The following is a 25295-nucleotide window of genomic DNA, read 5'->3' on the forward strand; positions in this document are numbered from 1 at the left end:
CACTTTCATTGCATCTCCCTTAGTGTACAACTGTTAGGCTTGCATGCATCTTTTCCAGGGAGTCATAACCTAGAACAAGGGCTGATTCAAATTTGTAGATGATATACTAAAGTGTTGGATCTTTATACTTAGGATGTAACTTATGGCAACTTAATTGATAACAAATAGACCGTCACCTTCTATTTATCACTTTAGGTTTTGGCTGCTATACTCTTTTCCTGTCCAACTTTGAAGCATTATACCATCTTCCTTTTTTTTTTTTTTTTGAGATGGAGTCTAGCTCTGTCGCCCTGGCTGGAGTGCAGTGGCTGGATCTCAGCTCACTACAAGCTCCGCCTCCCGGGTTGAGGCCATTCTCCTGCCTCAGCCTCCCGAGTAGCTGGGACTACAGGCGCCCGCCACCTTGCCCGGCTAGTTTTTTGTATTTTTTAGTAGAGACAGGGTTTCACTGTGTTAGCCAGGATGGTCTCGATCTCCTGACCTCGTGATCTGCCCGTCTCGGCCTCCCAAAGTGCTGGGATTACAGGCTTGAGCCACTGCTCCTGGCCAACCATCTTCCATTTTATTTCCTGCCTCTGAATTCAGAAGACCACATGTCTTTTGTGAATTTAGAGGTGTCTCTCATTTTTATTTCTTTAAAAGCTAAATCATACCATGTATTATATCCTGACAGCAAAATTATTTACTTTTTTCAGATAAGTGTTTTTATCTACCTTTTATTGTGTTATATTGAAACTAGTCACTTCTGTATATTCCTGATGACAGAATTTAAAACAATTATCTCCTGGAGCCTTAACAGTAACTATGTATTTTTTTTCTTTTGTTTTAATCTAAATGATACTCTGATTCTCAACTAGTTACCTCTAATCAAAACCTTGATTTTCCTTTTGCTAAAATCATATTGCTTCCTCTTAAAAATATGGTGTAAGCATGTCACATCCTATCTTTTTCAATGGAAATGAGGTGTATCAGCATGTGGTTTCCTAGAGTATAAAGTCCCACCAGCTGTGCCACAAAATCACTTTACTAGACTCCTAGCACAGTGGCTTCTAAAAATTCATAGTTTAACTCTACTTGCCTAAAACAATTATGTATGCATTTCTTGTTAGATGCCATTTAAGGGCAGTGTCTTTGAGAGTATAAGGAGGAGGGACACCTGTTTTTGTTTTTGTTTTTCAATTAGGTCTAGAATTATACTGCCCATGGCAGCCATGGCCACATGCAGCTATTGAGCACTGGAAATGTGGCTAGTCTTAACTGAGATGTGCTGTTAAGTGTAAAGTATATACCAGACTTCAAAGATAGTACAAAAAAAAACTCAATAATTTAATATTGATTTCATGTTGAAATTATTTTTTTAATACACTGGGTTAAATAAAATATTAATTTTACCTTACTTTTACCTTTTTAATGTGGCAAAAATGTAAATTACATATGTGACTCATTTTATATTTCTATTGGACAGCACTGGTCTAGAAACTCTTACATATTTACTAATATTTGGCAGCTGCTATCTCTGAATTGTCTGTTTCCAAAGGAAATTTGAGAGTAAAGTTCTTAAATCTCTTTAAACCAAAATTTTACTTAGTTCTCTTGAATGATCCCTCTAAGTACCTAAATATGTAAATGTGTCAAACTTAATAAGTACAACAAGTTCTTTTAGGCAGGGAATGAGCTGTGTTAGAGTCCCTTGTAAGGTATTTGTTGAATTGTTTTTGTCCCATTTTTAAAGCCTTGTCATATTTGCACAGCTATGTCAGATCTGTTCCTCAAATACTTTTTGTGGTTAAAAAGCCATTTTATGTATGTAGTAATACAGAGTACTGTATGTATGTCTACATATATAAAAATGTGTAAACGTATAAACAGAATACAGGCATTCTGTAGGTTTGCAGTAACATAGTAACTTCTCATAGAAGCTATGAATGATGGAATATGCCAGCATATTCATTCTCTAGTTTACTTGCATCTTGACAACTGACAATAAGAAGGCATTACCATTTGTAATTCAGTTAATAGAAATGGGGACAGGTCCCTACATTTAATATCACCTGACATTTGGTTTGGAGTGACTCTGTGGAAGTAATATACATTAATAATCTATATGAATGAACTATCAGAACTAAAAAAATTTTCTTGGAATTCCTAGTGGTTTGTGCTGGGACTTTTTTTTTTTTTTGCCGTCAGGATTTTTTTATAATAGCTTTATTGAGATATAATTCATATTCCACACAATTTACCTTTTTAAAGTATACAGTTCAATGGTTTATAGTAATACTATATTTACAGAGTTTTACAACCGTCACCACTATCTAACTTTAGAACATTGTCACCACCCCAGAAAGAAACCCCATAACCACCCCCTATCCCCTAGCCCAGGCAACCACTACTTTCTTTTTCTATGGATTTGTCTGTTCTGGACATTTTATATGAATGGGATCATACAATATATGGTCTTCTGTGCCTGGCTTCTTTCACTTTGCGTAATGTTTTCAATGCTCATCCATGTTGTAGCATGTATTAAGACATCATTCCTTTCATAATCCGATAATACTCCATTGTATAGACATACTGTGTTTCATCTATTCATCAGTCACTGGTGTTTGGCTGATACTTTAACATTAAAAAAATTAATGAAGTCAATATTTGCATTTAGTAAGAACCTTCACATATATTCTCATATTGAGCCTCACAGTAGTTTGTTTAGATAAGTGTTGTCATAGTCATCATTTTATAGGTGAAGAAATGGAGGCTCAGAAAGCCTAAGTAAAGTAGGCAAGTTACTTAATTTACTAAGATTAACTTACTAAAGTACTTAGATTAGTTACTAAGATTACACAGCAATTAGGTACTAGAACTGGGACTCAAAGCCAGTTTATCCAACTCTAAAATATGTTTTTATCGTTATTGCCACAGCTCTAGGTGATTTTGTTTTAAAGAAAAATTACTCACTAGCTAGCTTCTTTGCTTTTTTATTTTATTTTATTTTTTTTATTTATTATGCTGTTAGATATGGGAAACAGACTTGAAAAAACTTTTAATGTGGCCTCTCCCAGTAATTTTATGAATAATATGGCAATATATTTCTAAGTGATAACATACCTCAGTAGCTTAGCAACAGACAGAAAATTGTTCAAGAAGCAAACTGACCAACAGATCGATGTCCACCTATAGGGACAAATCCAAGGGTGTGCTGGAAGGCTCACTTCTTTTCCCCATCCCATGAAAAACTTTTATTAGTGACTTAGACAAAACTATGTTTGTATTAGAAGACCTAGTTTATCGTATTTGTCAGAGTCCCAAAATGGAAACTGAATTCTGTCCATCTGGTTGTGTCATACACAGAATATGCTCAATAAAAACCTTTGATCGTGATAAAATATGTTCTGTCTTGGATTCCTTTTTTTCTTTAGGGTTCTGTAGCTATAGCTGGTGCTGTTATTCGCTGGCTAAGAGACAATCTTGGAATTATAAAGACCTCAGAAGAAATTGGTGAGTGTGTTCTAACAAAAGGTCAGAAAATCTGAAAAATGACACATTTCAGTATTTTATCTCTGCAATCTGTGAATACTTATGCTTTGCCCCAAATGTGATCCATAAATTATATAGATCCCTAGTATGAGTTTGACTTATACAAAAGACTATTTTGTGAAGTCTTATAAAACAAGGAATTGTCATAATTAGTGGTGGTTATTAATAAACTGGCAATGTAGGGCATAAGAATTATCCAAGTGTAAAATTGAACACTGGAGATTGCCAGAAGCTGCAGATAGAGAAGTTGAGTTAAATTTATCTGATGACAAAGAGCTTTAACTCTTAGATTAGAGTGAGCATTAAAACTCTGGTACCTATAATTTAAGTATTAATATGGCTGTTTTCAGTCTATAGATAATTAGTTTGAGCTTCCCTAGTCACTCTTTCATCCGCTTGTTTAACTTTGCCTGAAGGTGAGACAATCAGAAATACATTTCTGATTAGGGACACACTAGAGGCCACTTTTTCATCTCCTAGTCAGCAACCTTAAAAATAGTGGAAATGAGCTAAAATACCTTAAAGAAACGCATCTGGTTCCTTGATTTCTTGAGCTAAGCTACATTTTAGTGGGGGGTATTTAATGTGGGAGAAACTCGTTTTTGTTGATCCTAGCATACTACTGTAGTTAGCAACATTTTGCTCTACCAATGAATTGGAAACCAAAACCCCTGTCCTAATTTTTCTAATTTTTAAAATAGGTGTGCTTATTTAATAATACACAATATTTGTATGATTTTTGTTTTTTGTTTTTTTTTTTTTTGCTTTGTTTTTAATGATAGAAAAGCTTGCTAAAGAAGTAGGTACTTCTTATGGCTGCTACTTCGTCCCAGCATTTTCGGGGTTATATGCACCTTATTGGGAGCCCAGCGCAAGAGGGTAAGTATTGAAAATGTGGTGTGCTTTTGGGGATCTTGATTTATTTACTAAAGTCATTAATAACTAATTAGTTTCTTATCTATTTTCAAATAATTATAATGTGTTGAGAAAACCTTTTCTTTTTGGAGAATATAATTTCAGAAACTTTAAGCTCTAAGAAGTTATGAATCAGCTGACAGTAACCCCTGCCATATCCATATTCATGTTATCTTTTATCTTCAAGATGTCTGCAAGTTGTATAGTGAAGGGACATCATCATAATGAATATTGGTTCAGTTTTACGATGCCATCATCTCTTCAAATGCATCATAAACTTTTTCATGTATGAATGCAGAATTGTGAAATATAAGGACTTTCTGAGTTACCTAATGATTATATCCAGTTTTCTCTTCCTGGACACTTCTATCTATCAAATTTGACCTTTTCATATTTGAGATATTTCAAATTGATTGGTTTATACCATTCTAATCTGAAAATCTTTGTGCGTATTTTTAGGATAATCTGTGGACTCACTCAGTTCACCAATAAATGCCATATTGCTTTTGCTGCATTAGAAGCTGTTTGTTTCCAAACTCGAGAGGTAACAAATACGGGCCTGTTTTCTTGTACTTAGTTCACTTTTATCACTCTTAAGTTATATGGTAACACCTGAGCTTTATTCAGTACTGAAAATGTAGTTAATCAAATATTACGGCTACCTAAATACTAATCTAAATATAAGCAGGGTTTTTTTTCCCTTTTTCCAGCTGTCATTACCTTCTAAGTTCCTGTTCCCTGTCAGGCACTGAGAATTTTATGGTTGTGGGGAGGCTGAGTGGCACACATTAGGCAAAGGAAATAGCACAAACATAGGCATCAAGGCAGAAAAACAGGGTACCAAACAGAGTTGTATAGCTTAGCTGAATATCAAGGTGAATGCAGAGGTGTAGTGAGAGAAAAGGCTGGCTGTGAGCAGATCAAAGAGGGCTTAGAAGACTAGAATAAGAAGTCTCAATTTATTCCATAGGCTCTTGGAAGCCTTGAGAGTTGAGTGGAGGATTGCCATTTTCAGAGATGTTACTATGAAATAGATTTATAACATTAATTGCACTGGTTTATTTAAGATTTTGGATGCCATGAATCGAGACTGTGGAATTCCACTCAGTCATTTGCAGGTAGATGGAGGAATGACCAGCAACAAAATTCTTATGCAGCTACAAGCAGACATTCTGTATATTCCAGTAGGTTAGTAAGTCTTCATTCCTTTAAACTCCTGGAGTAATGTTTCTTGGGAAAAACTAGTTCTTTGGGCATATGTAACCACAAAGATGTTGATGGAACTCTCTCCCCTCAGTGAAGCCCTCGATGCCCGAAACCACTGCACTAGGTGCTGCTATGGCTGCAGGGGCTGCAGAAGGAGTCGGCGTATGGAGTCTCGAACCCGAGGATTTGTCTGCCGTCACAATGGAGCGGTTTGAACCTCAGATTAATGCTGAGGGTACATTTAAATAATGAAATGTTTAGTGATAATACTGTGAAAACGACCTTAGTGCATGGGAGTTTTGTTTTTCTGTTTAGTTAAAAGTTAAGGAACCGGCCGGGCGCGGTGGCTCACGCCTGTAATCCCAGCACTTTGGGAGGCCAAGGTGGGTGGATCAGGAGGTCAGGAGATCCAGACCATCCTGGCTAACATGGTGAAACCCCGTCTCTACTAAAAATACATTAAAAAAAAAATTAGCGGGGCGTGCTGGCGGGCGCCTGTAGTCCCAGCTACTCAGGAGGCTGAGGCAGGAGAATGGCGTGAACCCAGGAGGTGGAGCTTGCAGTGAGCCGAGATCGCGCCACTGCACTCTAGCCTGGGCGACAGAGCGAGACTCCGTCTCAAAAAAAAAAAAAAAAAAAAGTTAAGGAACCAAGTAAAATAGTAAATGTTATCATTGCAGATTCGGGTACTAAGCATATTGGGCTTTACTGAATAAATGTGAATGACAGAAATCGTTGTTTATCAAAAGAACTTCTAAAATCACTTTTTGAAAACCATTTGCTTTTAATGTTTATGGTCCTTTAGTGTAGGATAATAATACTGACACACTGTCGGGTATAGCTAGTTAGAACAGCCTTTTTTAAAGTGAGAAGGAAGATATATCAGCCACTCATCTCTAATGTCTATACCAGATCATCTTTGGTGCCAGTGGTCCAGCTTTAGGACATAATTAGCTGGGTTAAGAGACACTCTGGTAACTTTTAAGCACAGCAGGACTAACCTGATGAAGGCAGCAACAATTTAAGTAAGTGAACATTAGATATCTGATTCACTGTGCTAACTAAGCTAAGCCACAAGCTGTGATCAGCACTTTCACTAAAATGTAGTGATGTCGTTCTTAAATTTAAATAAATGTAGAAAAAATAAGGTTTTATATATTAGAATTGGTTTTATAACTTTTTAAAAACCTATGCATAAAATAGCATCAGCTGGGAATGGTGATATGTGCCTATAGTCCCAGCTACCCAGGAGGATCTCTTGGGCCCAAGAGTTCGAGTCCAGCCTAGGTAACATAATGAGACCCCTGTCTCTTAAAAAAAAAGAAAGCATCGAAGTAGATTTTAAGATATTGGGAATAAGCTTTCAAATGCATTTTTCTTTGGTTTTCTGGGAGACTATGCCAGTGTTTCTCAATTTTATTCATTCAACATATAAGAAAATGAATACTAGTAATTTTATAGTCAGAGTATACCATGTACCTTGATTTAGAAATGTATTTCAACATCTGATATTCTGTCATTTTTAACTTTTGCAATACTGGATGAAATATGAAGTTCAAAAAATGTTTCTACTTTTCAAAAAAAAAATCAACTTTATAATAAGCAAATAATGTCCAGAGCAGGTATATGGCCTCTAAATGCCAATCTCACTCTTAAAGCAAGGAAGCTCTATGTCAAGACAGCCATCTCCATTCGTAGGAGAGCCATCTTTGCTGGTGTTGAAGGCCTTAGCCTGGGGTTGATCAGTCATGCCCTATTGTCCTCCCTGTCACCAGCCCTCACTCCTCCCCATAAATGAATGGGCGCCTAGATATAAATAGTACATTTTGCCAGCAAACAGTTGTTTATAGCCAACCACAGGCCAGAGACTGTACTGATGTGGGGATATAGAGATGAATAAAGCCTTATCTTCTTACCTTCTTTTGCCCTTCAGAAGATTAAAGTATATTGGGAGCAGTAGACAAAACCATAAAAATTCACTGTGGTAGCTGACATCCTGGGGTATGTGTGAAGAGGGGGCGGGGATAGAAATGGGGCACCAGAAAGCTTTCTGAAGTGAGTGATTCTTGAGCCTTGTCTCCTGGGTGTTGCAGGCCTCAGGTGCTATGGAAAGTCTGGGAGGCTTGAGAGAAAGGTAGCCCCACATGGGGTTCACCACCCTTAGAAGTACAGCATCAAGCTCATTTTTGTTTAGACTTTCTGTTGTGGATTTCCACCTTTAAAAAATCTTGCTTTAAGATGCTGGGGTTAGGGGGCATGGGGCTGACTCAGAGGAATGCAATTCAAATCTTATGAGAAACCAGTATTTGTTAAATCCTCTGACTGAAATAAAAACGCCTCCTTCTAGTCTTCCCACATTACAGCATACCCTTTTCCTCATACTCTTTCCCCCAAAAAGAAGAGAAAGCAGATCAAATGGGATTCCCCTTTCTAATTCATTACCACTTGTTTGTGTGTGGCCCAGTCTGCATAGCAGGCAGTCTGTCTACCAGTCTTCCTTTACCCTGCTGAATTTCCCCTATCCTGTTTTTGTTTGTTTGTTTGTTTGCTTGCTTGTTTTTGAGACCGAGTCTTGCTCTGTCACCCAGGCTAGAGTGCAGTGGTGTGATCTTGGCTCACTGCAACCTCCGCCTCCCAGGCTCAAATGATTCTCCTACTTTAGCCTCCCGGGTAGCTAGTACTACAGGCAGGGTTTTACCATGGTACTCAGGCTGGTCTCAAACTCCTGAGCTCAAGCGATCCTCCCTCTTCACCCTCCCAAAATGCTGGGATTACAGGCATGAGCCACCACACCCAGCCTCCCCGTGTCCTGTTTCACTCCAACTTCCAAGCAAGCATCTCTTCCAGTCACTGGCAGTCATCAGCAACCATGTGCTTTCAAATCTGAGTCCTGCTAAAGCCCCACTGCAGTTTAATGTGTGCAATAATTTGTGAAGAATGTTGAGTGATCATAAGTATGGTACGTAGAACATCTCAGCAAACTACCTTTCATATGTGTTTTTTCTACCTTCTAATTCTAGAAAGTGAAATTCGTTATTCTACATGGAAGAAAGCTGTGATGAAGTCAATGGGTTGGGTTACAACTCAATCTCCAGAAAGTGGTAAAAATGTTTTTGTTTATTACTGCCACATTTTCTTAGTATGTTAAATAGTTATTAAGTATCTAGCCATTTACACATAGCCAGGCTGCTCTGAAGCAAAGTGTTATCGTATGTCCAGAGATTCTAACATTTTGAAAACACTTTAAAGTTCTAAACACAAAATGTAAATTATCAGGTTGATATACATACTTAACTCTATCCTGCCATATCTTTCCTTATTAGTTTATTCTTGGTACTTCAATTGACAACTTAGTCTTCCAAGAGTAAAATTATTTCTAGTTTCTTCTTAATGAAAAAAAAATCAACTAGAGTCTTCATTTTTTTTCCCTTCTCCTCTTACTTTACCTTTTTGGGGGGCTGTCTTTATGACTTGAACCAACTGAAAACTGTATTAATTTCAGAATATATTCTGCTACTTCCTAGGCTGATTCCAAGTACATAATGGGAATTCCTTTGGAATCAGAGAGGAAGAAATATACCAAACATAGTAAATTCGAACTCTTATAAATAGATTGGGAAATGCTCTTAGCAGAAAAAATAGTGGACTATTCTACCTTACGATCACTTAGGAAGGTCAAGAGCTTAAGTAAACCATTTAAACAGCCTTAAGATGCATAGTATTATTTTTTGCTAAATACAAGATGTGGAGCATAATGAATGGAACAATGGCAAATAATTTATTGAAGCATATACTTTTTTTTTTTTTTTTTTTGAGATAGAGTCTTGCTCTGTCACCCAGGCTAGAGTACAGTGGCACGATCTTGGCCCACTGCAACCTCTGCCTCGTGGGTTTAAATGATTTTCTTGCCTCAGCCTCCCAAGTAGCTGGGGTTATAGGCACCCACCACCACGCCCAGCTAATTTTTTTGTATTTTTAGTAGAGACGGGGTTTCACCATGTTGGCCAGGCTGGTCTGGAACTCCTGACCTCAAGTGATCCACCCGCCTTGGCTTCCCAAAGTTCTGGGATTACAGGCGTGAGCCACCGCACCTGACTTGAGCATATACTTTAATGGGGAAGAGTTGACAAATGAAATAATACCTGCCTTCCTTCCAACCCCAAAGTTAATGTTTCTGTTTTTTAGGAAAGCTTCCAGAACTATCTACTGCCACAGATAACTGTGGTCTGTATTTTCAGTCCCGGATGTTCCTATTTGAAGCTTTTGTTTTTCTCCTAAATAAGCTTAATATCTTTTGTTGTGAGACTCAGCTTCCTTTTCCAAGATGGTGGCAAAGTTTTTCTTGCTAAGACTGTAATTTTGAGAGACCCTTTACAATTAAACTTCTCAATCATAAGTATTTTTCTAGCACAGTGCTAGTTGCTGTATGAGATAGACGTAAGCCCTGACTTCTTTTCTAGTTGCCCTTAATTATTGCTTGTAAGAAGTGGAGTTACATGATTTCTTTAACTAGCTGGACGTTTTAAAATGGCACTTTAACTGGCATGTTTAAAATGGCATTTCGTTTTGTTTTTTGTGTTTTGAGATGCAGTCTCACTCTGTCGCCCAGGCTGGAGTGCAGTGTTGTGATCTTAGCTCACTGCAACCTCTGCCCTCCAAGTTCAAGCCATTCTCCTGCCTCAGGCTCCCGAATAGCTGGGATTACAGGTGCCTGCCACCACGCCCGGCAATTTTTTTGTATTTTTAGTAGAGATGGGGTTTCACTATCTTGACCAGGCAGGTCTTGAACTCCTGACCTCGTGATCCACCAGCCTTGGCCTTCCAAAGTGCTGGGATTACAGGCGTGAGCCACCGCGCCCGGCCTTAAAATGGCATTTTAATCCTCCTGTCTCCCTCCCTTCAACCCCATGTCTTACACACAGATATACAGTTCTCCTCACTAGCAGTTCAGGATGTAATTTTAACTGCAAAATTCCCACAAAATCAACTGATCATTTTTCCCTTGTTTGTGTACTTGACTATCAATGAATTTAAAATGCTAAGAAAAAGTTGATAAAACAAAAAAAAATATGATTGCTCCAATTTCTGCTATCAGCATTAATGATAAAAGTAGTTTGGTTTGTGAGAGTTTTATATTTTAAAGAACTTTGTTTTTGTTTCAGTTAGGCTGCAGTGGATTTAAGCCAGTTTGAAATTTTTTTGTTTGTTTGTTTGTTGGAGATGGAGTTTCACACTTGTTGCCCAGGCTGGAGTGGTGCAATGGCGCGATCTCCGCTCACCGCAGCCTCTGCCTCCCGGGTTCAAGCAATTCTCCTGCCTCAGCCTCCTGAGTAGCTGGGATTACAGGCATGTGCCACCATGCCCAGCTAATTTTGTATTTTTAGTAGACACTAGATTTCTCCATGTTGGTCAGAGGTTGGTCTCGACTCCCAACCTCTCAGGTGGTCCGCCCACCTCGGCCTCCCAAAGTGCTAGGATTACAGGCATGAGCCACCGCACCCGGCCTGAAAATGTTTTTTGAATAGATTTATGAAAAACACTCTAATATGTAATATTTTGGGGGTCTCTAAGCTGTGTAATAAACTTGGAATAGTAATCGTCAGTTAATAAAATGCTAGTTGTATTCCTTTAAGCAATCTAAGCTATATAACTATATAATTTATATGATAACAGCAATACAGATAGAATCCTATTTTAATAAACTTGAAAGGATATTAGAACTGCTACCTGTATCTTTACCTATGGGAAGAATATGAGGCTTGCTTAAGTTTCAAAGCAGTTTGCCAATTTTGAAGCAATCATATTTATTTTCTTGTTTGTGACTACATTTGAATGCTTTGTAAACAATTTTTAACATACTTTTAATATGTGTTTAAAATGTATTGTCAGGTGCATTTTGTTACATACCAAATTCTATTAAAAAAATAACACTGGCCGGGCGTGGTGGCTCACGCCTGTAATCCCAGCACTTTGGGAGACTGAGGCGGGTGGATCACGAGGTCAGGAGATTGAGACCATCCTGGCTAACACGGCGAAACTCCGTCTCTACTAAAAATACAAAAATAAATTAGCCGGGCGTGGTGGCGGGTGCCTGTAGTCCCAGCTACTCGGGAGGCTGAAGCAGGAGAATGGCGTGAACCCGGGAGGCGGAGCTTGCAGTGAGCCGAGATTGCGCCACTGCACTCCAGTCTGGGTGACAGAGCGAGACTCCGTCTCAAAATAAATAAATAAATAAAAATTAAAACTGAACTAATATTTTAGCAAAAAATAGGGTTTTAAGTTCATCTTAGAACACTAATATAACTCTTCTCTCATAGCCAAAAGACCTATAATTTGAACTTGGGTGGAATTAAATAGATCATTTAGTATATTTGGGGGAAGAATCAAGAAAGCTAAAATTAACAGCCTCCCAAAAAGTTATCCATAGGCTCTCTCTGGCTTTGCCAGCGGAAGGCTAATGTTGGTCTATATGTATTATGTTCTTGGCTGTGTGGCATGCTATCTGTATTGTTTGTTAACTGTCATAAGCCTTCAATATTGATTATATTTTTGATTTGAAGTAATAACTCTTTGCTAGCTTTTATGAATATACTATTTTTATAGCTTATTTTGTTTTGCTATCTTGTGATTCTTAACACAAATATTGTAATTATGTGTCTCTCTTTTGGTTTGCTTGACTGGAATTCTCTTCTGCTTGGATGACCACAGGTGACCCTAGTATCTTCTGTAGTCTGCCCTTGGGCTTTTTTATAGTGAGTAGCATGGTAATGTTAATCGGAGCAAGGTACATCTCAGGTTAGTTACTCTTTAAATTAGACAACTCTATTTAGTTAGCTTTAATGTTTTCGTGTATAACTTAACAAATTTTTCAGTGTTTTTCATTCTTTCTGTGTCTAGGAAGCTGGAAACTCAATTAAAGGTCTAATTAGTTAGACCAATTAATCTTTGGGGGCAGTTAGAAGTAAGAACTGTGACTCTGCTTAACCTATTTACATTTTTAATGTGATGATTTATTTAAGAGGGACTACATTCTGCTGTGAGCTGCAGCAATAAGCAAAAGTGAAAATACTAATATTTAAATGAAAGGACTTTCAGACTGCTGAAAGTTAAAGTATAGTTTTGACATTAATTAAATTGTCTTTCAAATGTATACAAATTATTTTTCATACTCCTGAAAATTTGCTAAGCAAGTCTTAACTTTTCATTTCTGGCAAGAGTTTCAGCCAGAGCATGTCAGCAGAGTTCCTGTAAAACCCTAAAACCAGGGAAGATTTATAGTCACTTTTGTTTTAGTTAAAAGAATGTATTTTGTGAACTGAAGTTTTAAAAATGATTGCTTAAATAAAGGGGTTGAAATGAAAATAGAATTATTTTTCCACATTGATTTCTACTGAATAATCTTTTTAAAATAAAAGTAAAATGGCTCAGCATGTTATGAAATATATTGCATAATCTTATTAATTTATAATAGCCATTTTTGGAAGCTGCTCTTGATGATAGCTCAATTTTTCTTAAAATTACTGGCTTAAATGGAAATGATGCTTCTTATTCTGTATGTTCCCATGAAAGTGAAACTTAAAAAAAAAAATCTTCATGGTTAGGGAGAGTTAAATTCTCTCTCTCAATTAATAAGATAATGGCCTGAGCTTAAGATGTAAAATTTAAACTTTAGTGATATGAGAGGGAACATCTGTTTGTCGAGATCTGACAAACATTTATTTAGCTTGTCATTATCATTTTAGTGCTATACATAAATGTAGAACGAAAATTATTTACAGAAAATTATTTGCAGAACATTAGGTTATCTTTTAATGAGAAAATTTGGATTACTTGCATGAGAATTTAAAACTAGATTATATTACTTTTTCCATATTCTGAATATTCATGCATATTCAGAATAAATTTGTTCAAATTGTCTGCTTCTGTACTAACAATACCTTAATTTGGTATCAGTAACAGAAGAAAAAACTATGGAATGCTACAGTAAATACTGCGTTTCCAAAAACACAACCACTAGTCCAAATAGTTAGTTTTTCTTTGAATTACCTTACAAAAGGCCTCTGTATACATAAATCTATATGGAATCTGTTCTTTCTGCTTCTCAGGAATGTTTGGTGGAACATTCCCATGAGAACTGTAATTTAAATCTATAAAGAAACGTACACATTGTTTTAGAAAAAGTTCTGTTACTTTTTTTTTTTTTTTTTTTTTGAGGCGGAGTCTTCACTCTGTCGCCCAGGCTGGAGTGCAGTGGCACCATCTCGGCTCACTGCAAGCTCCGCCTCCCGGGTTCGCGCCATTCTCCTGCCTCAGCCTCCCGAGTAGCTGGGACTACAGGCGCCCGCCACCGCGCCCGGCTAATTTTTTTTTTTTTGTATTTTAGTAGAGACGGCGTTTCACCGTGTTAGCCAGGATGGTCTCGATCTCCTGACCTCGTGATCCGCCCATCTCGGCCTCCCAAAGTGCAGGGATTACAGGCGTGAGCCACCGCGCCCGGCCTCTGTTACTTTTCATTATCCTGAGTATTTTGGGCTGCATAACAATGGTCTGGAAAAGTAAAGAAAAGAAACATTGCAGCTGAAAGTTTTGATTTATTTGTTTGTTTGTTTCCCCCTTGGTATCATGACAGCATGAAAAGGCCTTGTCTCTATGAAAATTGAGACATGTGGCATCTCTCTAAGCTAAAAGATGTGCTACGTGTCTAGATTCTTAGGCTTCTAAAATGCACGTGGTCACTATATTTAGGTTCTCTCTTTGATGACATACCCTGCAATTTGAGAGGGCTGGAAATTGTTTGCCTTGGTAAACAATTAGCAACAGTGGCAATATTTGCTAATTTTGGAATTAGCCCTGTTTGTTGCATTTTAATTGTGAGGCATGATTTAGAAATCATATGGACTTTCTAGTTTAATAAATGATTGAATCGTCTTCATTGCTTTAACTCCTGCATTGTATGCATGTATTATTGACATATGTGGTTTTTATTCCCCATTTCAGGTATTCCATAAAACTTACCAACTCATGGAGTCCCAAGATGTGAGCTTTTTACATAATGAAAGAACCCAGCAATTCTGTCTCTTAATGCGATGACACTATTCATAGACTTTGATTTTATTTATAAGCCACTTGCTGCATGACCCTCCGAGTAGACCTGTGGCTTAAAATAAAGAAAATGCAGCAAAAAGAATGCTATAGAAATATTTGGTGGTTTTTTTTTGTTTTGTTTTTTTTTGTTTTTTTTTTTTAACATCCACAGTTAAGGTTGGACCAGCTACCTTTGGGGCTGACCCCCTCCATTGCCATAACATCCTGCTGCATTGCCTCTAAGATGTAGGAAGAATTTGGATCCTCACTATTGGAATCTTCCATCAAACATATTCAAACACTATTGGACCAGGATTTGAGTCTCTGCATGACATATACTTGATTAAAAGGTTATTACTAACCTGTTACAAATGAGCAGCTCTTTGATTTTAACGGACACCCCAAAAGTCTTCTTGTCTACATAGTAGAAGACGGCAACACCTTCACTGAATGTTTGAATAGAAACTTCTACTAAATTATTAAAATAGACATTTAGTGTTCTCACAGCTTGGATATTTTTCTGAAAAGTATTTGCCAAAACTGAAATCCTTCAGATATTTTCCTTTGTCCCACTAGTTATGATGACTTTCTGTCTGGATCTTACAGGAAAGGATACTTTCTTTTTTCTTCCATCTTTCCTTTTTATATTTTTTACTTTGTCATACCTGCCTATATATTTTATACACTGAGGGTAGCCCATTTATAAATTAAGAGCACATTAAATTCAGAAGGTTCTAACAGGGCTGGTCTTAAGTGAACCACTATGTATATAAATATGTTGGAAAACAGCTGTATACATTTTTGGGCAACGGTTATGCATAATATTTACCAGGAGAATTTTTTTCTTAAAGAGCCAACATTTAAAATTTATGTTTTATGTCAATAAAAGAAAATATACTTTATTGTGACTTCAACTATATTTCTTATCCCTTACATTTTTATTTGTCTTAGCTTAAAAAAAGAAGAAACTGTGGAATACTACAGTAAATATTGTTTTCAAACACAAGCAATAATTCAAATAGTTATTTTTCTTTTGAATTAATTTTAGACATATTTGGGATCCTATTGAGGGGATAAGAGGATGTCAAAAAAAGTTAAATACCTAAGTAGAAAAAAATATAGAAATAAAGCCAATAATCTCTTTCAGTTCAAATGTTAGCAATTGTTAATAAGAAATTGCTATCTGGGATGACGGAATTATCTCTGCTTAGTATCTTATTGTAACTGAAAAAAGGTTTATCATTACAAATGCCTTCCAATGAAACCAAGAATTTCTCAAAATATTTAATGTCACATAAGAAGTTACCTAATCTAGCTTCTTAATGTCAATTTTTAAAAAATCTTAACATTACTTAGTTTTGTAGTAAACAGTGAAGAAAAGATTGCCTCCTAATTATTTTTTTCAATTAGTGCTGAATGGGAAAACATTTATATCTTACTATAAAAGGTTCTGTTTTGTTTGGAATTGATGGTAGCTTTATTTACTGTTCTGATTGTGCGGTTTCTAAATTATTGAATCTGCTAGGTTTCATTGATGCAGCCACCACTTAAGTGACATAAATATTATAGAGAGGTACTGTGAAATGATCACTTTGTGGCAGGGGTACTTTTAAACAATGTTTCTACAAAAGTAGGTTGAGTTCATTGTAAATAATTGTGAAAACCACTGTTCAAATAATTTTAAGATTACATTAATTTTTCTATAAATTGTAGATTTATAAATGTTTGAAATTGTACATATTGATATTTAATGACAAATTTACTTAAAATAAATTGACCCCTCATTCTTACTTGCACTTCTCATTTACAGACTAGAACTTAGATGAAAGTTAAATTAAGAAAGATGTTTCAGGAAATGTGAAACTTGGCTGTTAGCACTTGATAGGGCACACTCTGAAGAGTTAACCAACAGCCGAAGAAGTAATTTCTGTAATGATGAACACCTTAATCATTCTGTTAGAACAGACTACACTGTCCCATCTCAGCATTTGCAGAAAATACGTTGGTAAGGTCAGCAGCCATTATCAATAGGGCCTTGCGTGGCTAACCTTGACCACCATTCTTCTCTCAATCTGATAGGCAACACCTCAATCCTTTGTTCTCCAACTAATCAGTAAAATAAGTAATGCATCTCTGCTTCTGTAATGATATCTTAGAATTTTTAGTATGTTTCTTTTGAAATGCCCAAAGCCCAATTCTTTGGGATATCTTTTGGGTATCTGGTATCATGTGGGAGTGAAGAAGTAAAGTTTTTGGAGAAACCAACAAATGAAAGCTGTGATAGCACAGAAGCTAACGGCGTTGACAGTGGAGTAGGTAGTATTTACTCTGTAGTGTTTACAACATAGTAGATAGAAGCACAAAATTTTTTTTAACTGTAACTCTTTCATAGCTTGTTTTATCTAGTAATATTTAAATATTGATGTTTCCTTGATCCTTTGCTTTTGCAACCTAACAACTTTAATAATAAGTTCACATAATAAACAATGAGTAGAAAATTGAGTGACTTTGTAAACCAATCTGATTTCTACTTTGTGTGTACTTTATAGGTACATATCTTCATTTTGGCCTTATCATTAAATATACATTATGCCAAGTATCGTAGACAAAAAAAACCTCTCACAGGTATTTCCTGAGATTGCCCCGTCATCAAATTTAATGAAAATGACCCATTAAATTAAATTTGAGGACCATAAAGATAAATATTCTGAGAAGGAGAAGTTAGGTTAAAAACAAGTTTCTCAACTAGGCCAATATCTTTAATTGCCAGTTTTCATTCAATTTCAAATAACTAGTTCTACCTGACAGCGTAACAGTTGAGAGGATGACAATATTTTATTTTAAAAAGCAGCTTCAGGCCACTTTCAATTTTCCTGTTTAGTATTAAGTAGTTTCTTTTATTCCTTATTATTGAACTTGATAATATTTATCTCATAGATTTCTTATTATTGTATGACTAGTTTACAAGTGGATTTCATAAATATCAAATCATTTAATCACCAAAATATCCATCAAAGAGAAGCTTGTTAAATAAATTCTGGTACAGCCATACAGAGAAAATGTGTAGCTTTAGAAAAGGATGAGGATACTCTCTAGAAAGATATGGTATTCAGGGTAAGTGAAAAAGCAAGGTGCGGAGCAGCATGTAACTGTACTACCCTTCTATTAGAGAGAGAGAGAGAGAGAGAGAGAAACTAGAATGTTTGCCTATGCCGGAAGGACAGAAAAGCTGTTAATAGTGCTTATCCACTGGGACAGAAAGGGGTGATAATTAGGCACTTGGGAGAAAGGGGTGGGAAAAAATTTTACTATACATATATGTGTGTGTGTGTGTGTGTGTGTGTATGTATATGTGTGTGTGTGTGTGGATATATACACATTTTTTTTTTTGTTTGAAACAGAGTCCCACTCTTGCCCAGGCTGGAGTGCAGTGGCATGATCTGGGCTCACCATAACCTCCGCCTCCAAGGTTCAAGCAATTCTCCTGCCTCAAGCCTCCCGAGTAGCTGGGACTACAGGTACATGCCACCACGCCCAGCTAATTTTTGTATTTTTGGTAGAGACGGGGGTCTCACCATATTGGCCAGATGGGTCTTGAACTCCTGACCTCGCGATCCACCCCCCCCTTGGCCTTCCAAAGTGCTGGGATGACAGGCGTGATGCCACTGTGTCCGTCTGTCCACTTTATTTCTTTGATAAAACTGTTTGCTTGGAAATGAGAATGTTACTCCTCTTATAAAAATTGTAAAATGAAAGGTTAGAAAGGAGAAAGTCACCCATAGTCCTAAAATGATCCCTGTGGTTATTTTGATTTTCCCCCAGACTTTAAGGGAATATTTCATAGAACTTGAGCGTTCATAAACTATATAAAAATTTCAACATGCAAAATAATCAGGGCTGTCATGTATGTAGACACAGGTAAACTAAAAGTATAGAACAGGCATAGAGATGATGAATACCAAGTTTAGTGGTGATTACCTCTGAAAGAGGTGGATGGGGTCAGGGAAGGGGACTTTGCTGAAACCTGGAAAGTTGTGTTTGTAAAAAAAATTAAGAGTTAAAACAAATATAGCAATACCGTAAGATTTGGCACTGCTTAGTGGTGGGTACACATGTCTTTATTATATCCTCTACATTTCTGTATGCTCCATATATTTCATAATAAAAAGATAAAGTGTGTTTCTCCTGATTGTGTGGATCTAAATCCATCACTTACTGTCTGTCTATCAGTGTAGTTTTGTTAGTACTGACAGCCTTCCCAATTAGAAGGGTTGAAATTTTATTGATCTTATCTTTTGGCAGAATTATTTCAAGCACCTCCTATGAAGCATCAATATACAGAAGAACTAATGTGTATTAGAAATTACATCCTGGCTGGGCGCAGTGGCTCACGGCTGTAATCCCAGCACTTTGGGAGGCTAAGGTGGGCGGATCAGTTGAGATCAGGTGTTTGAAACCAGCCTGGCCAACATGGTGAAACCCATCTCTAATAAAAATACAAGAATTAGCTGGGTGTGGTGGCACACGCCTGTAATCCTAGCTACTTGGGAGGCTGAGGCAGAAGAATCGCTTGAACCTGGTAGGTGGAGGCTGCAGTGAGCCAAGATGGCGCCACTGCACTCCAGCCTAGATGACAGGGCAAGACTCCATCTCTAACAACAACAACAAAACACACAAACAAAAAAAAGAAATTACATCCTTACTTAGCCATTCACTTGTTATGAACAGAATTTAGAAGACTCAAAAAAGAAATGCCCATTTGTTTTCTATATAGTACCTTCCATGAATTTTAATAGATAACTGCATGGCTGTAAGACCATCATATTTGTAATTACGTGTTAAGGCTAGAAAGTTTCTAGACAGAAAAGTCTTGACTCTACATTTAAGTTTAGTGTCCAAGGGAAAATAATTGTTATCATCATATTAGATTTTAAGTTACGTACGAGACCTGTTTTATTGTATTCCGTGTTCTAATTCATTACAGTCCAAAGAAAGCACTAAATAATAAAATGGAATGACATTTGTTTCCTTTCGAATATGTGTTTAAAAGACCACAAAAACATGGTTAAAACAAAACGGTAGGGTGATCATGGAAGTGATTAAAACCTGCTATTGAAGGGAAAACTTGACTCTAAAATAGAACAATTCTCTAATTTCACCTATGCTGGGTTTCTCCCCAATTATGGTTTGATATTTTAATTCTCCTTGCCCACTCAGGGAGACGTTACTGGTAGTTAGTTGCATTATATAATCGATTTTAAAGGAAGAGACATAACTAATGACTAAAACTAAGTTATTAGGATTCTTCCATGGCTTTTCAATGTTATCTATGTCTCCATCCCACAGGTTCAGTTAATTCTCTAATTCTATATGTTAAATAAATGTGTATCCTGCAAGGATATACACTCACCCCCAACACAGACACACACACACACACACACACACACACACACAGAGTACTTTTTTTTTTTCTTTTGAGACGGAGTCTCGTTCTGTCGCCCAGGCTGAAGTGCAGTGTTGCGATCTCAGCTCACTGCACTCCACCTCCCGGGTTCACACGATTCTCCTGTCTCGGTCTCCGGAGTAGCTGGGACTGCAGGCACATGCCGCCATGCCTGGTATTTTTGTATTTTTAGTACAGACACGGTTTCACTATGTTGGCCAGGCTTGTCTCGAACTCCTGACCTCGTGATCCATCCGCCTCAGCCTCCCAAAGTGCTGGGATTACAGGTGTGAGCTACTGCGCCCAGCCAGAGTACATATTTTTGTTCAGGATAATCAGAAATGAGTATAAGAGAGATTCTTAATGTTTTATATTAAGCAGGTTCATTTAGAATAAACAAAACCAGAGCTATTATCTTCTATGGATTAAGACTGGAATAATAAAAATTATTGGAAGGAGATTTTTTGTCAGGTCTCCCATGTATACAGGTGTTCATCAGAGACACCATGTTCCCCTTGTCTCCCCCTCAGAGAGAGACACCCATAGATGGCAGGCGTGGGCAGGGCCATGCCTGTCATACACAGGGCTTCGTATATGCTGAAGCCTGCAGCTGGTTATTACTGTCTCCTAGTTAGCTCCAATAACTGTGTTTGGCTAATTGAATTGTACTCCCTGCTAGCCACCTGAGTCTCCCCAAAAGAAGACTGCCCTTCAAAACTAAGGAAAGAAAATCTTCACACCATTATCCAGCCCCAGATTCTTGGCTTGAGCCAAGTACCTATGTAGCTCAAGCCAAGGATTTTTGTGCCCAACTCGAAGAACTGGTGAAGCTACAAGTGTTAACATAGATTTCTTACATTTAAATCATAGTGGACAGGACTTCAATGGTTGTGGTTTTATTATTAAGTTGTATTTTAGACACCATAATGCCAATATTAAGTGATTTTAATGTGAACAGATGCTGAACCATTTCTACTGAAATGTCTCAGATATCCAATCAAAATTTATTAAGGAATTGTACCATACAAGATTCCCCTGTTTTTCAACCAGAGAATCAGAAGCTTAGGGAAAAAAAAAATTCCCTTATTTTCCAAATCCATCACTTGTAGTCTAAACTATTTTAAGTTTTATTTATTTTCTTGAGATGGGGTGTTGCTCTATTGCCCAGGCTAGAGTGTAGTGGCACAATCACGGTTCACTGCAGCCTCGATCTCCCAGACTCAAGCCATCCTCCAGGATTAGCCTCCTGAGTAGCTGGGACCACAGGCACGCACCACCACACCCAGCTAATTTTTAAAAAAAAATTTGGGGAGATGGGGGCTCACTATATTTCCAAGGCTGGCCTTGAACTCCTGGGTTCAAGAGATCCTCCCACCTCGGCCTCCCAAAATGCTGGGACTACAGGTGTGAGCCACCACACTCAGCCTAAACTCTTTTATCAGCTTGCTAAAGGCCATGTAAATGGAACAGGCTCTAGTGACCCAGTCAGTCACCTTTTGAAAAGCTGGTCTCTTGTAAGAAACAAATTCGGCCGCTAGGTGGCGCTACTTTCCACAGTTGGGCTTCTCTGTCTCATCTATCAGCAGAAGTTGCTACTGTACTGGTTTTTAGTAATCATAGTAAAGTGAAAGCATTGTAGTGACCGTGGGAGATGTACAGAATGCTTTCATGCTAGGATCGTAAAAACCAGAGGATTAACTGAATCCAACAATCCGTTTACGCTCTTGCATCTTTGATTTTCCTTAGACTTTCAGCTCATCATAAAAGTAAGGTTTATAGACATTTCTCTTTATAATTTAACACTTACTACTTGAATATCTCCGCTAATTACACATATACTCTGCTAAATTTATTTAATCACAAATATAATCTTAGTTATACCCTGTTCTATTAAAGCGTTTTTTAATAAAAACATTTCTGTTTATGCTTGAGTCTTGGAATGACATACTAGAATCAACCAATTCCAAGGCAAAATTGTTCCTTCATTATTTTCCCAGTATGAACCAACTTTTTTTTACTCTTTTTTTTTTTTTTGCTTTTGCCTTTCACCGAATGATTCTAGAGAGGTATACAGAAAAAAAATCTCTTTTTATATAACAATCTATAAACATGGCCAAATCAAGACAAAATCATGTTAATTGTCCTGTATGTTGATAGCATCATTATTGCATCAATACCAGGCAAATCTGCAACTCTATTATCATTGTCATTAGCTTTTTACATGTTGAGCTTTACGAAGTTGTTAAGAAAGTATTCTTTATTACCACAATCCATCAGCATTTTGATCATATGTTGTAAGTGCCATAGCATCCAAGTATAATAAAACTGCCAGGCACAGTGGCTCACACTCGTAACCTCAACACTTTGGAGGCTGAGGTGGGAGGATTACTTGAGGCCAGGAGTTTGAGAGCAGCCTGGACAACACAGTGAGACCCCATCTCTACACAAAAATAATCTTAAAAAGAAAAATTGGCCAGGCATGGTGGTACATGCCGGTGGTCCTAGCTAACATTCCACATACAGTTTTAAGATACAAAGTATATGCTTCTTTAAAAAAACCACAATAGAGTCATATCAACAATAATAAGCTACATATAGGATTAAATTTATTTAATCACAAAATTTCTTTAATCTTTAAGCCAATAATTTTTTTTTTTTTTTTTTTTTTTTTGAGACAGGATCTTACTCTGTCACCCAGGCTGGAGAGCAGTGGCGTGATCATGGCTCACTGCAGCCTTGACCTTCCTGGGCTCAGGTGATCCTCCCAGCTCAGCCTCCCCAGTACGAGTACCTGGGACTCATACTTGCACCTGCACCCAGTTAATTTTTGTGTTTTTTGTAGAGACAGGGTTTTGCCATGTTTCCCAAGCTGGTCTCAAACTCCTGGGCTCAAGAGATCCTCCCACCTTGGCCTACCAAAGTGTTGGGATTACAGGCATGATCTACCATCCCCAGCCTAAACCAGCAATTTTAACACCGTAATCCGTTGGGCATCTTTTGGATAAGGTTTATTTCAAATTGAATTGTTTTATTTAAAATAAGAAATTTTTAAAAATTTAATATATTACTCTAAAAACCAAACTATTTTGGAACTGAGTAATCCAAATGTAAAAGAAGTAAAGGCATTTTGCTTTGCATTGTACTATTAGTGAGAATTGAGTTGTAGATTTATAGATGCTATAATTATACAACAATGAACGTACAGGCAAGGAAAGTAGGCATATAAATTGTCTTGCTCACAAAACTATTTTTGGAGCTAACTCCCTTATAGAAAATCATCAAAAAGGGTTTTATCCAAAATGTTTCAGTAGGATGTTAACTTGAAATAAAGTGAATGGCCTTAGGGTTATGCTATTCCTTCTCCTCTCAGGTTTCTAGGTTAAGAAATGATGAATTTTGTTTCTAAATGTTGCTTTGGCAGAGCTAATTGTAGTCCCCTTGGGTGAAGGGATTGGAAAAAGGAAAATTCAGTTTTTTTACCCTGCTTCAGTAATCAATTGACTTTGGTATACCCAAGTGGACTTGGCCATTTTAACTGTGTATGCTTAAAAATTTTTCTGAAGTCAAAAGGAAAAAAAATACAATTCTGCCATCAAATATTTGATGACTACAGTAAAATATATTTACATTGTTAACACGTTTTTCATAAATATCTTCTCAAAATAACAAATAACAAGAATTACGGTAGTAATGTTTTAGGCATTAAAATTTCAGTTTAAGATATTTGTGGGGGTTTGTTTGTTTGTTTGTTTGTTTGAGTTGGAGTCTCGCTCTGTTGCCCAGGCTGGAGTGCAGTGGCAGAATCTCGGCTCACTGCAAGCTCCGCCTCCCAGGTTCACGCCATTCTCCTGCCTCAGCCTCCCGAGTAGCTGGGACTACAGGCGCCCACCACCATGCCCAGCTAATTGTTTGTATTTTTAGTAGAGACAGGGTTTCACCGTGTTAGCCAGGATGGTCTCGATCTCCTGACCTCATGATCTGCCTGCCTCGGCCTCGCACAGTGCTGGGATTACAGGCGTGAGCCACCGCGCCCAGCCAGTGTTTGTGGTTTTTAATAAATAGTGAGCTGGGTGTATCAGTTATCTATTGCTATGTAAGAGACCACCTCACAACGTAGTGGCTTAAAACAACAACCCTTTTGTTGGTCAGTATTCTGTAGAGCATCGATTTGATCTGTTCTACTGAGGGCAGTTCTGTTGGTCTTGCTTAGATTACTCCTGGACAAGTAATCCAAGTCAAATGGCCCATTGGCTGGAGGCTGGATGGCCCTGGTTGACCTCACTCCTACATCTGGGAGTCAGCTGGGGCTATCAGCCAGAGCCCCTCAGTTTTCCACATTGCTTATCCAGCAGGATAGCTCAGACATCTTCCCATAGTGGCTGGATTCCAAGAGGGCAAGAGTGGAAGGCCTCATGAGGCCTTGACTTTGGAAAGTCCTACAGTGTCACTTCTGCCACTTTTTTTTTCTTTTGAGACAGGGTCTCACTCTGTCACCCAGGAGAGATGCAGCAGCATGATCACAGCAGTGGCACATTGCAGCCTCTACCTCCTGGGCTCAGGCAATCCTCCCATCTCAGCCTCCCAAGTAGCTGGGGTCACGGCACGTGCCTCCATGCTCGGCTAATTTTTGTATTTTTTGTAGAGAGAGGATTTTGCCATGTTGCTCAGGTTGGTCCTGAACTCCTGGACTCAAGCAATCCACCTGCCTCAGCCTCCCAGAGTGCTGGGATTACAGGCATGAGCCACCACAGCAAGCCTACTTCCACACCTTTCTATTGGTCAAAGCAAATCATAAGACTGCCTACATTCAAGGGAAGGGAAAACAGACCCCCCCCTTTTTTTTTTTTTTTTTTTTTTTTTTTTTGAGATGGAGTCTCGCTCTGTCACCCTGGCTGGAGTGCAGTGGCGCGATCTCGGCTTACTGCAGCCTCTGCCTCCCAGGTTTCAGTGATTCTCCTGCCTCAGCTTCCCAGGTAACTAGGATTACAGACATGTAGCCACTACGCCCTGCTAATTTTTGTATTTTTAGTAGAGACGGGATTTCACCATGTTGGCCAGGCTAGTCTCGAACTCCTGACCTCAGGTGATCTGCCCACCTTGGCTTCCCAAAGTGCTA

General features: G+C 37.8%; 1 protein-coding gene across 16 annotated transcripts in view; it reads left to right on the forward strand.

Moving 5' to 3' along the window:
• The window catches only part of GK (glycerol kinase), a 79784-nt gene extending 63258 nt beyond the window's left edge, over positions 1 to 16526 (forward strand). For 4 of the 16 annotated variants that reach the window (XM_015127125.3, XM_015127127.3, XM_015127128.3 and 1 more), the window contains 8 exons: positions 3414 to 3492; positions 4314 to 4410; positions 4906 to 4990; positions 5514 to 5634; positions 5744 to 5887; positions 8673 to 8753; positions 12361 to 12447; positions 14650 to 16526. In XM_015127125.3, the coding sequence (XP_014982611.1) occupies positions 3414 to 3492; positions 4314 to 4410; positions 4906 to 4990; positions 5514 to 5634; positions 5744 to 5887; positions 8673 to 8753; positions 12361 to 12447; positions 14650 to 14660 (705 nt within the window). In that variant the 3' untranslated portion in view covers positions 14661 to 16526. The remainder of the gene's footprint in view (positions 1 to 3413; positions 3493 to 4313; positions 4411 to 4905; positions 4991 to 5513; positions 5635 to 5743; positions 5888 to 8672; positions 8754 to 12360; positions 12448 to 14649) is intronic. The other 12 variants (XM_077988292.1, XM_077988293.1, XM_077988294.1 and 9 more) reach the window with 3 other exon arrangements.
• Positions 16527 to 25295: the final 8769 nt, after the last annotated feature.

Source organism: Macaca mulatta, chromosome X (genome assembly GCF_049350105.2).
Source record: "Macaca mulatta isolate MMU2019108-1 chromosome X, T2T-MMU8v2.0, whole genome shotgun sequence".
NCBI classification, from domain to species: domain Eukaryota; kingdom Metazoa; phylum Chordata; class Mammalia; order Primates; family Cercopithecidae; genus Macaca; species Macaca mulatta.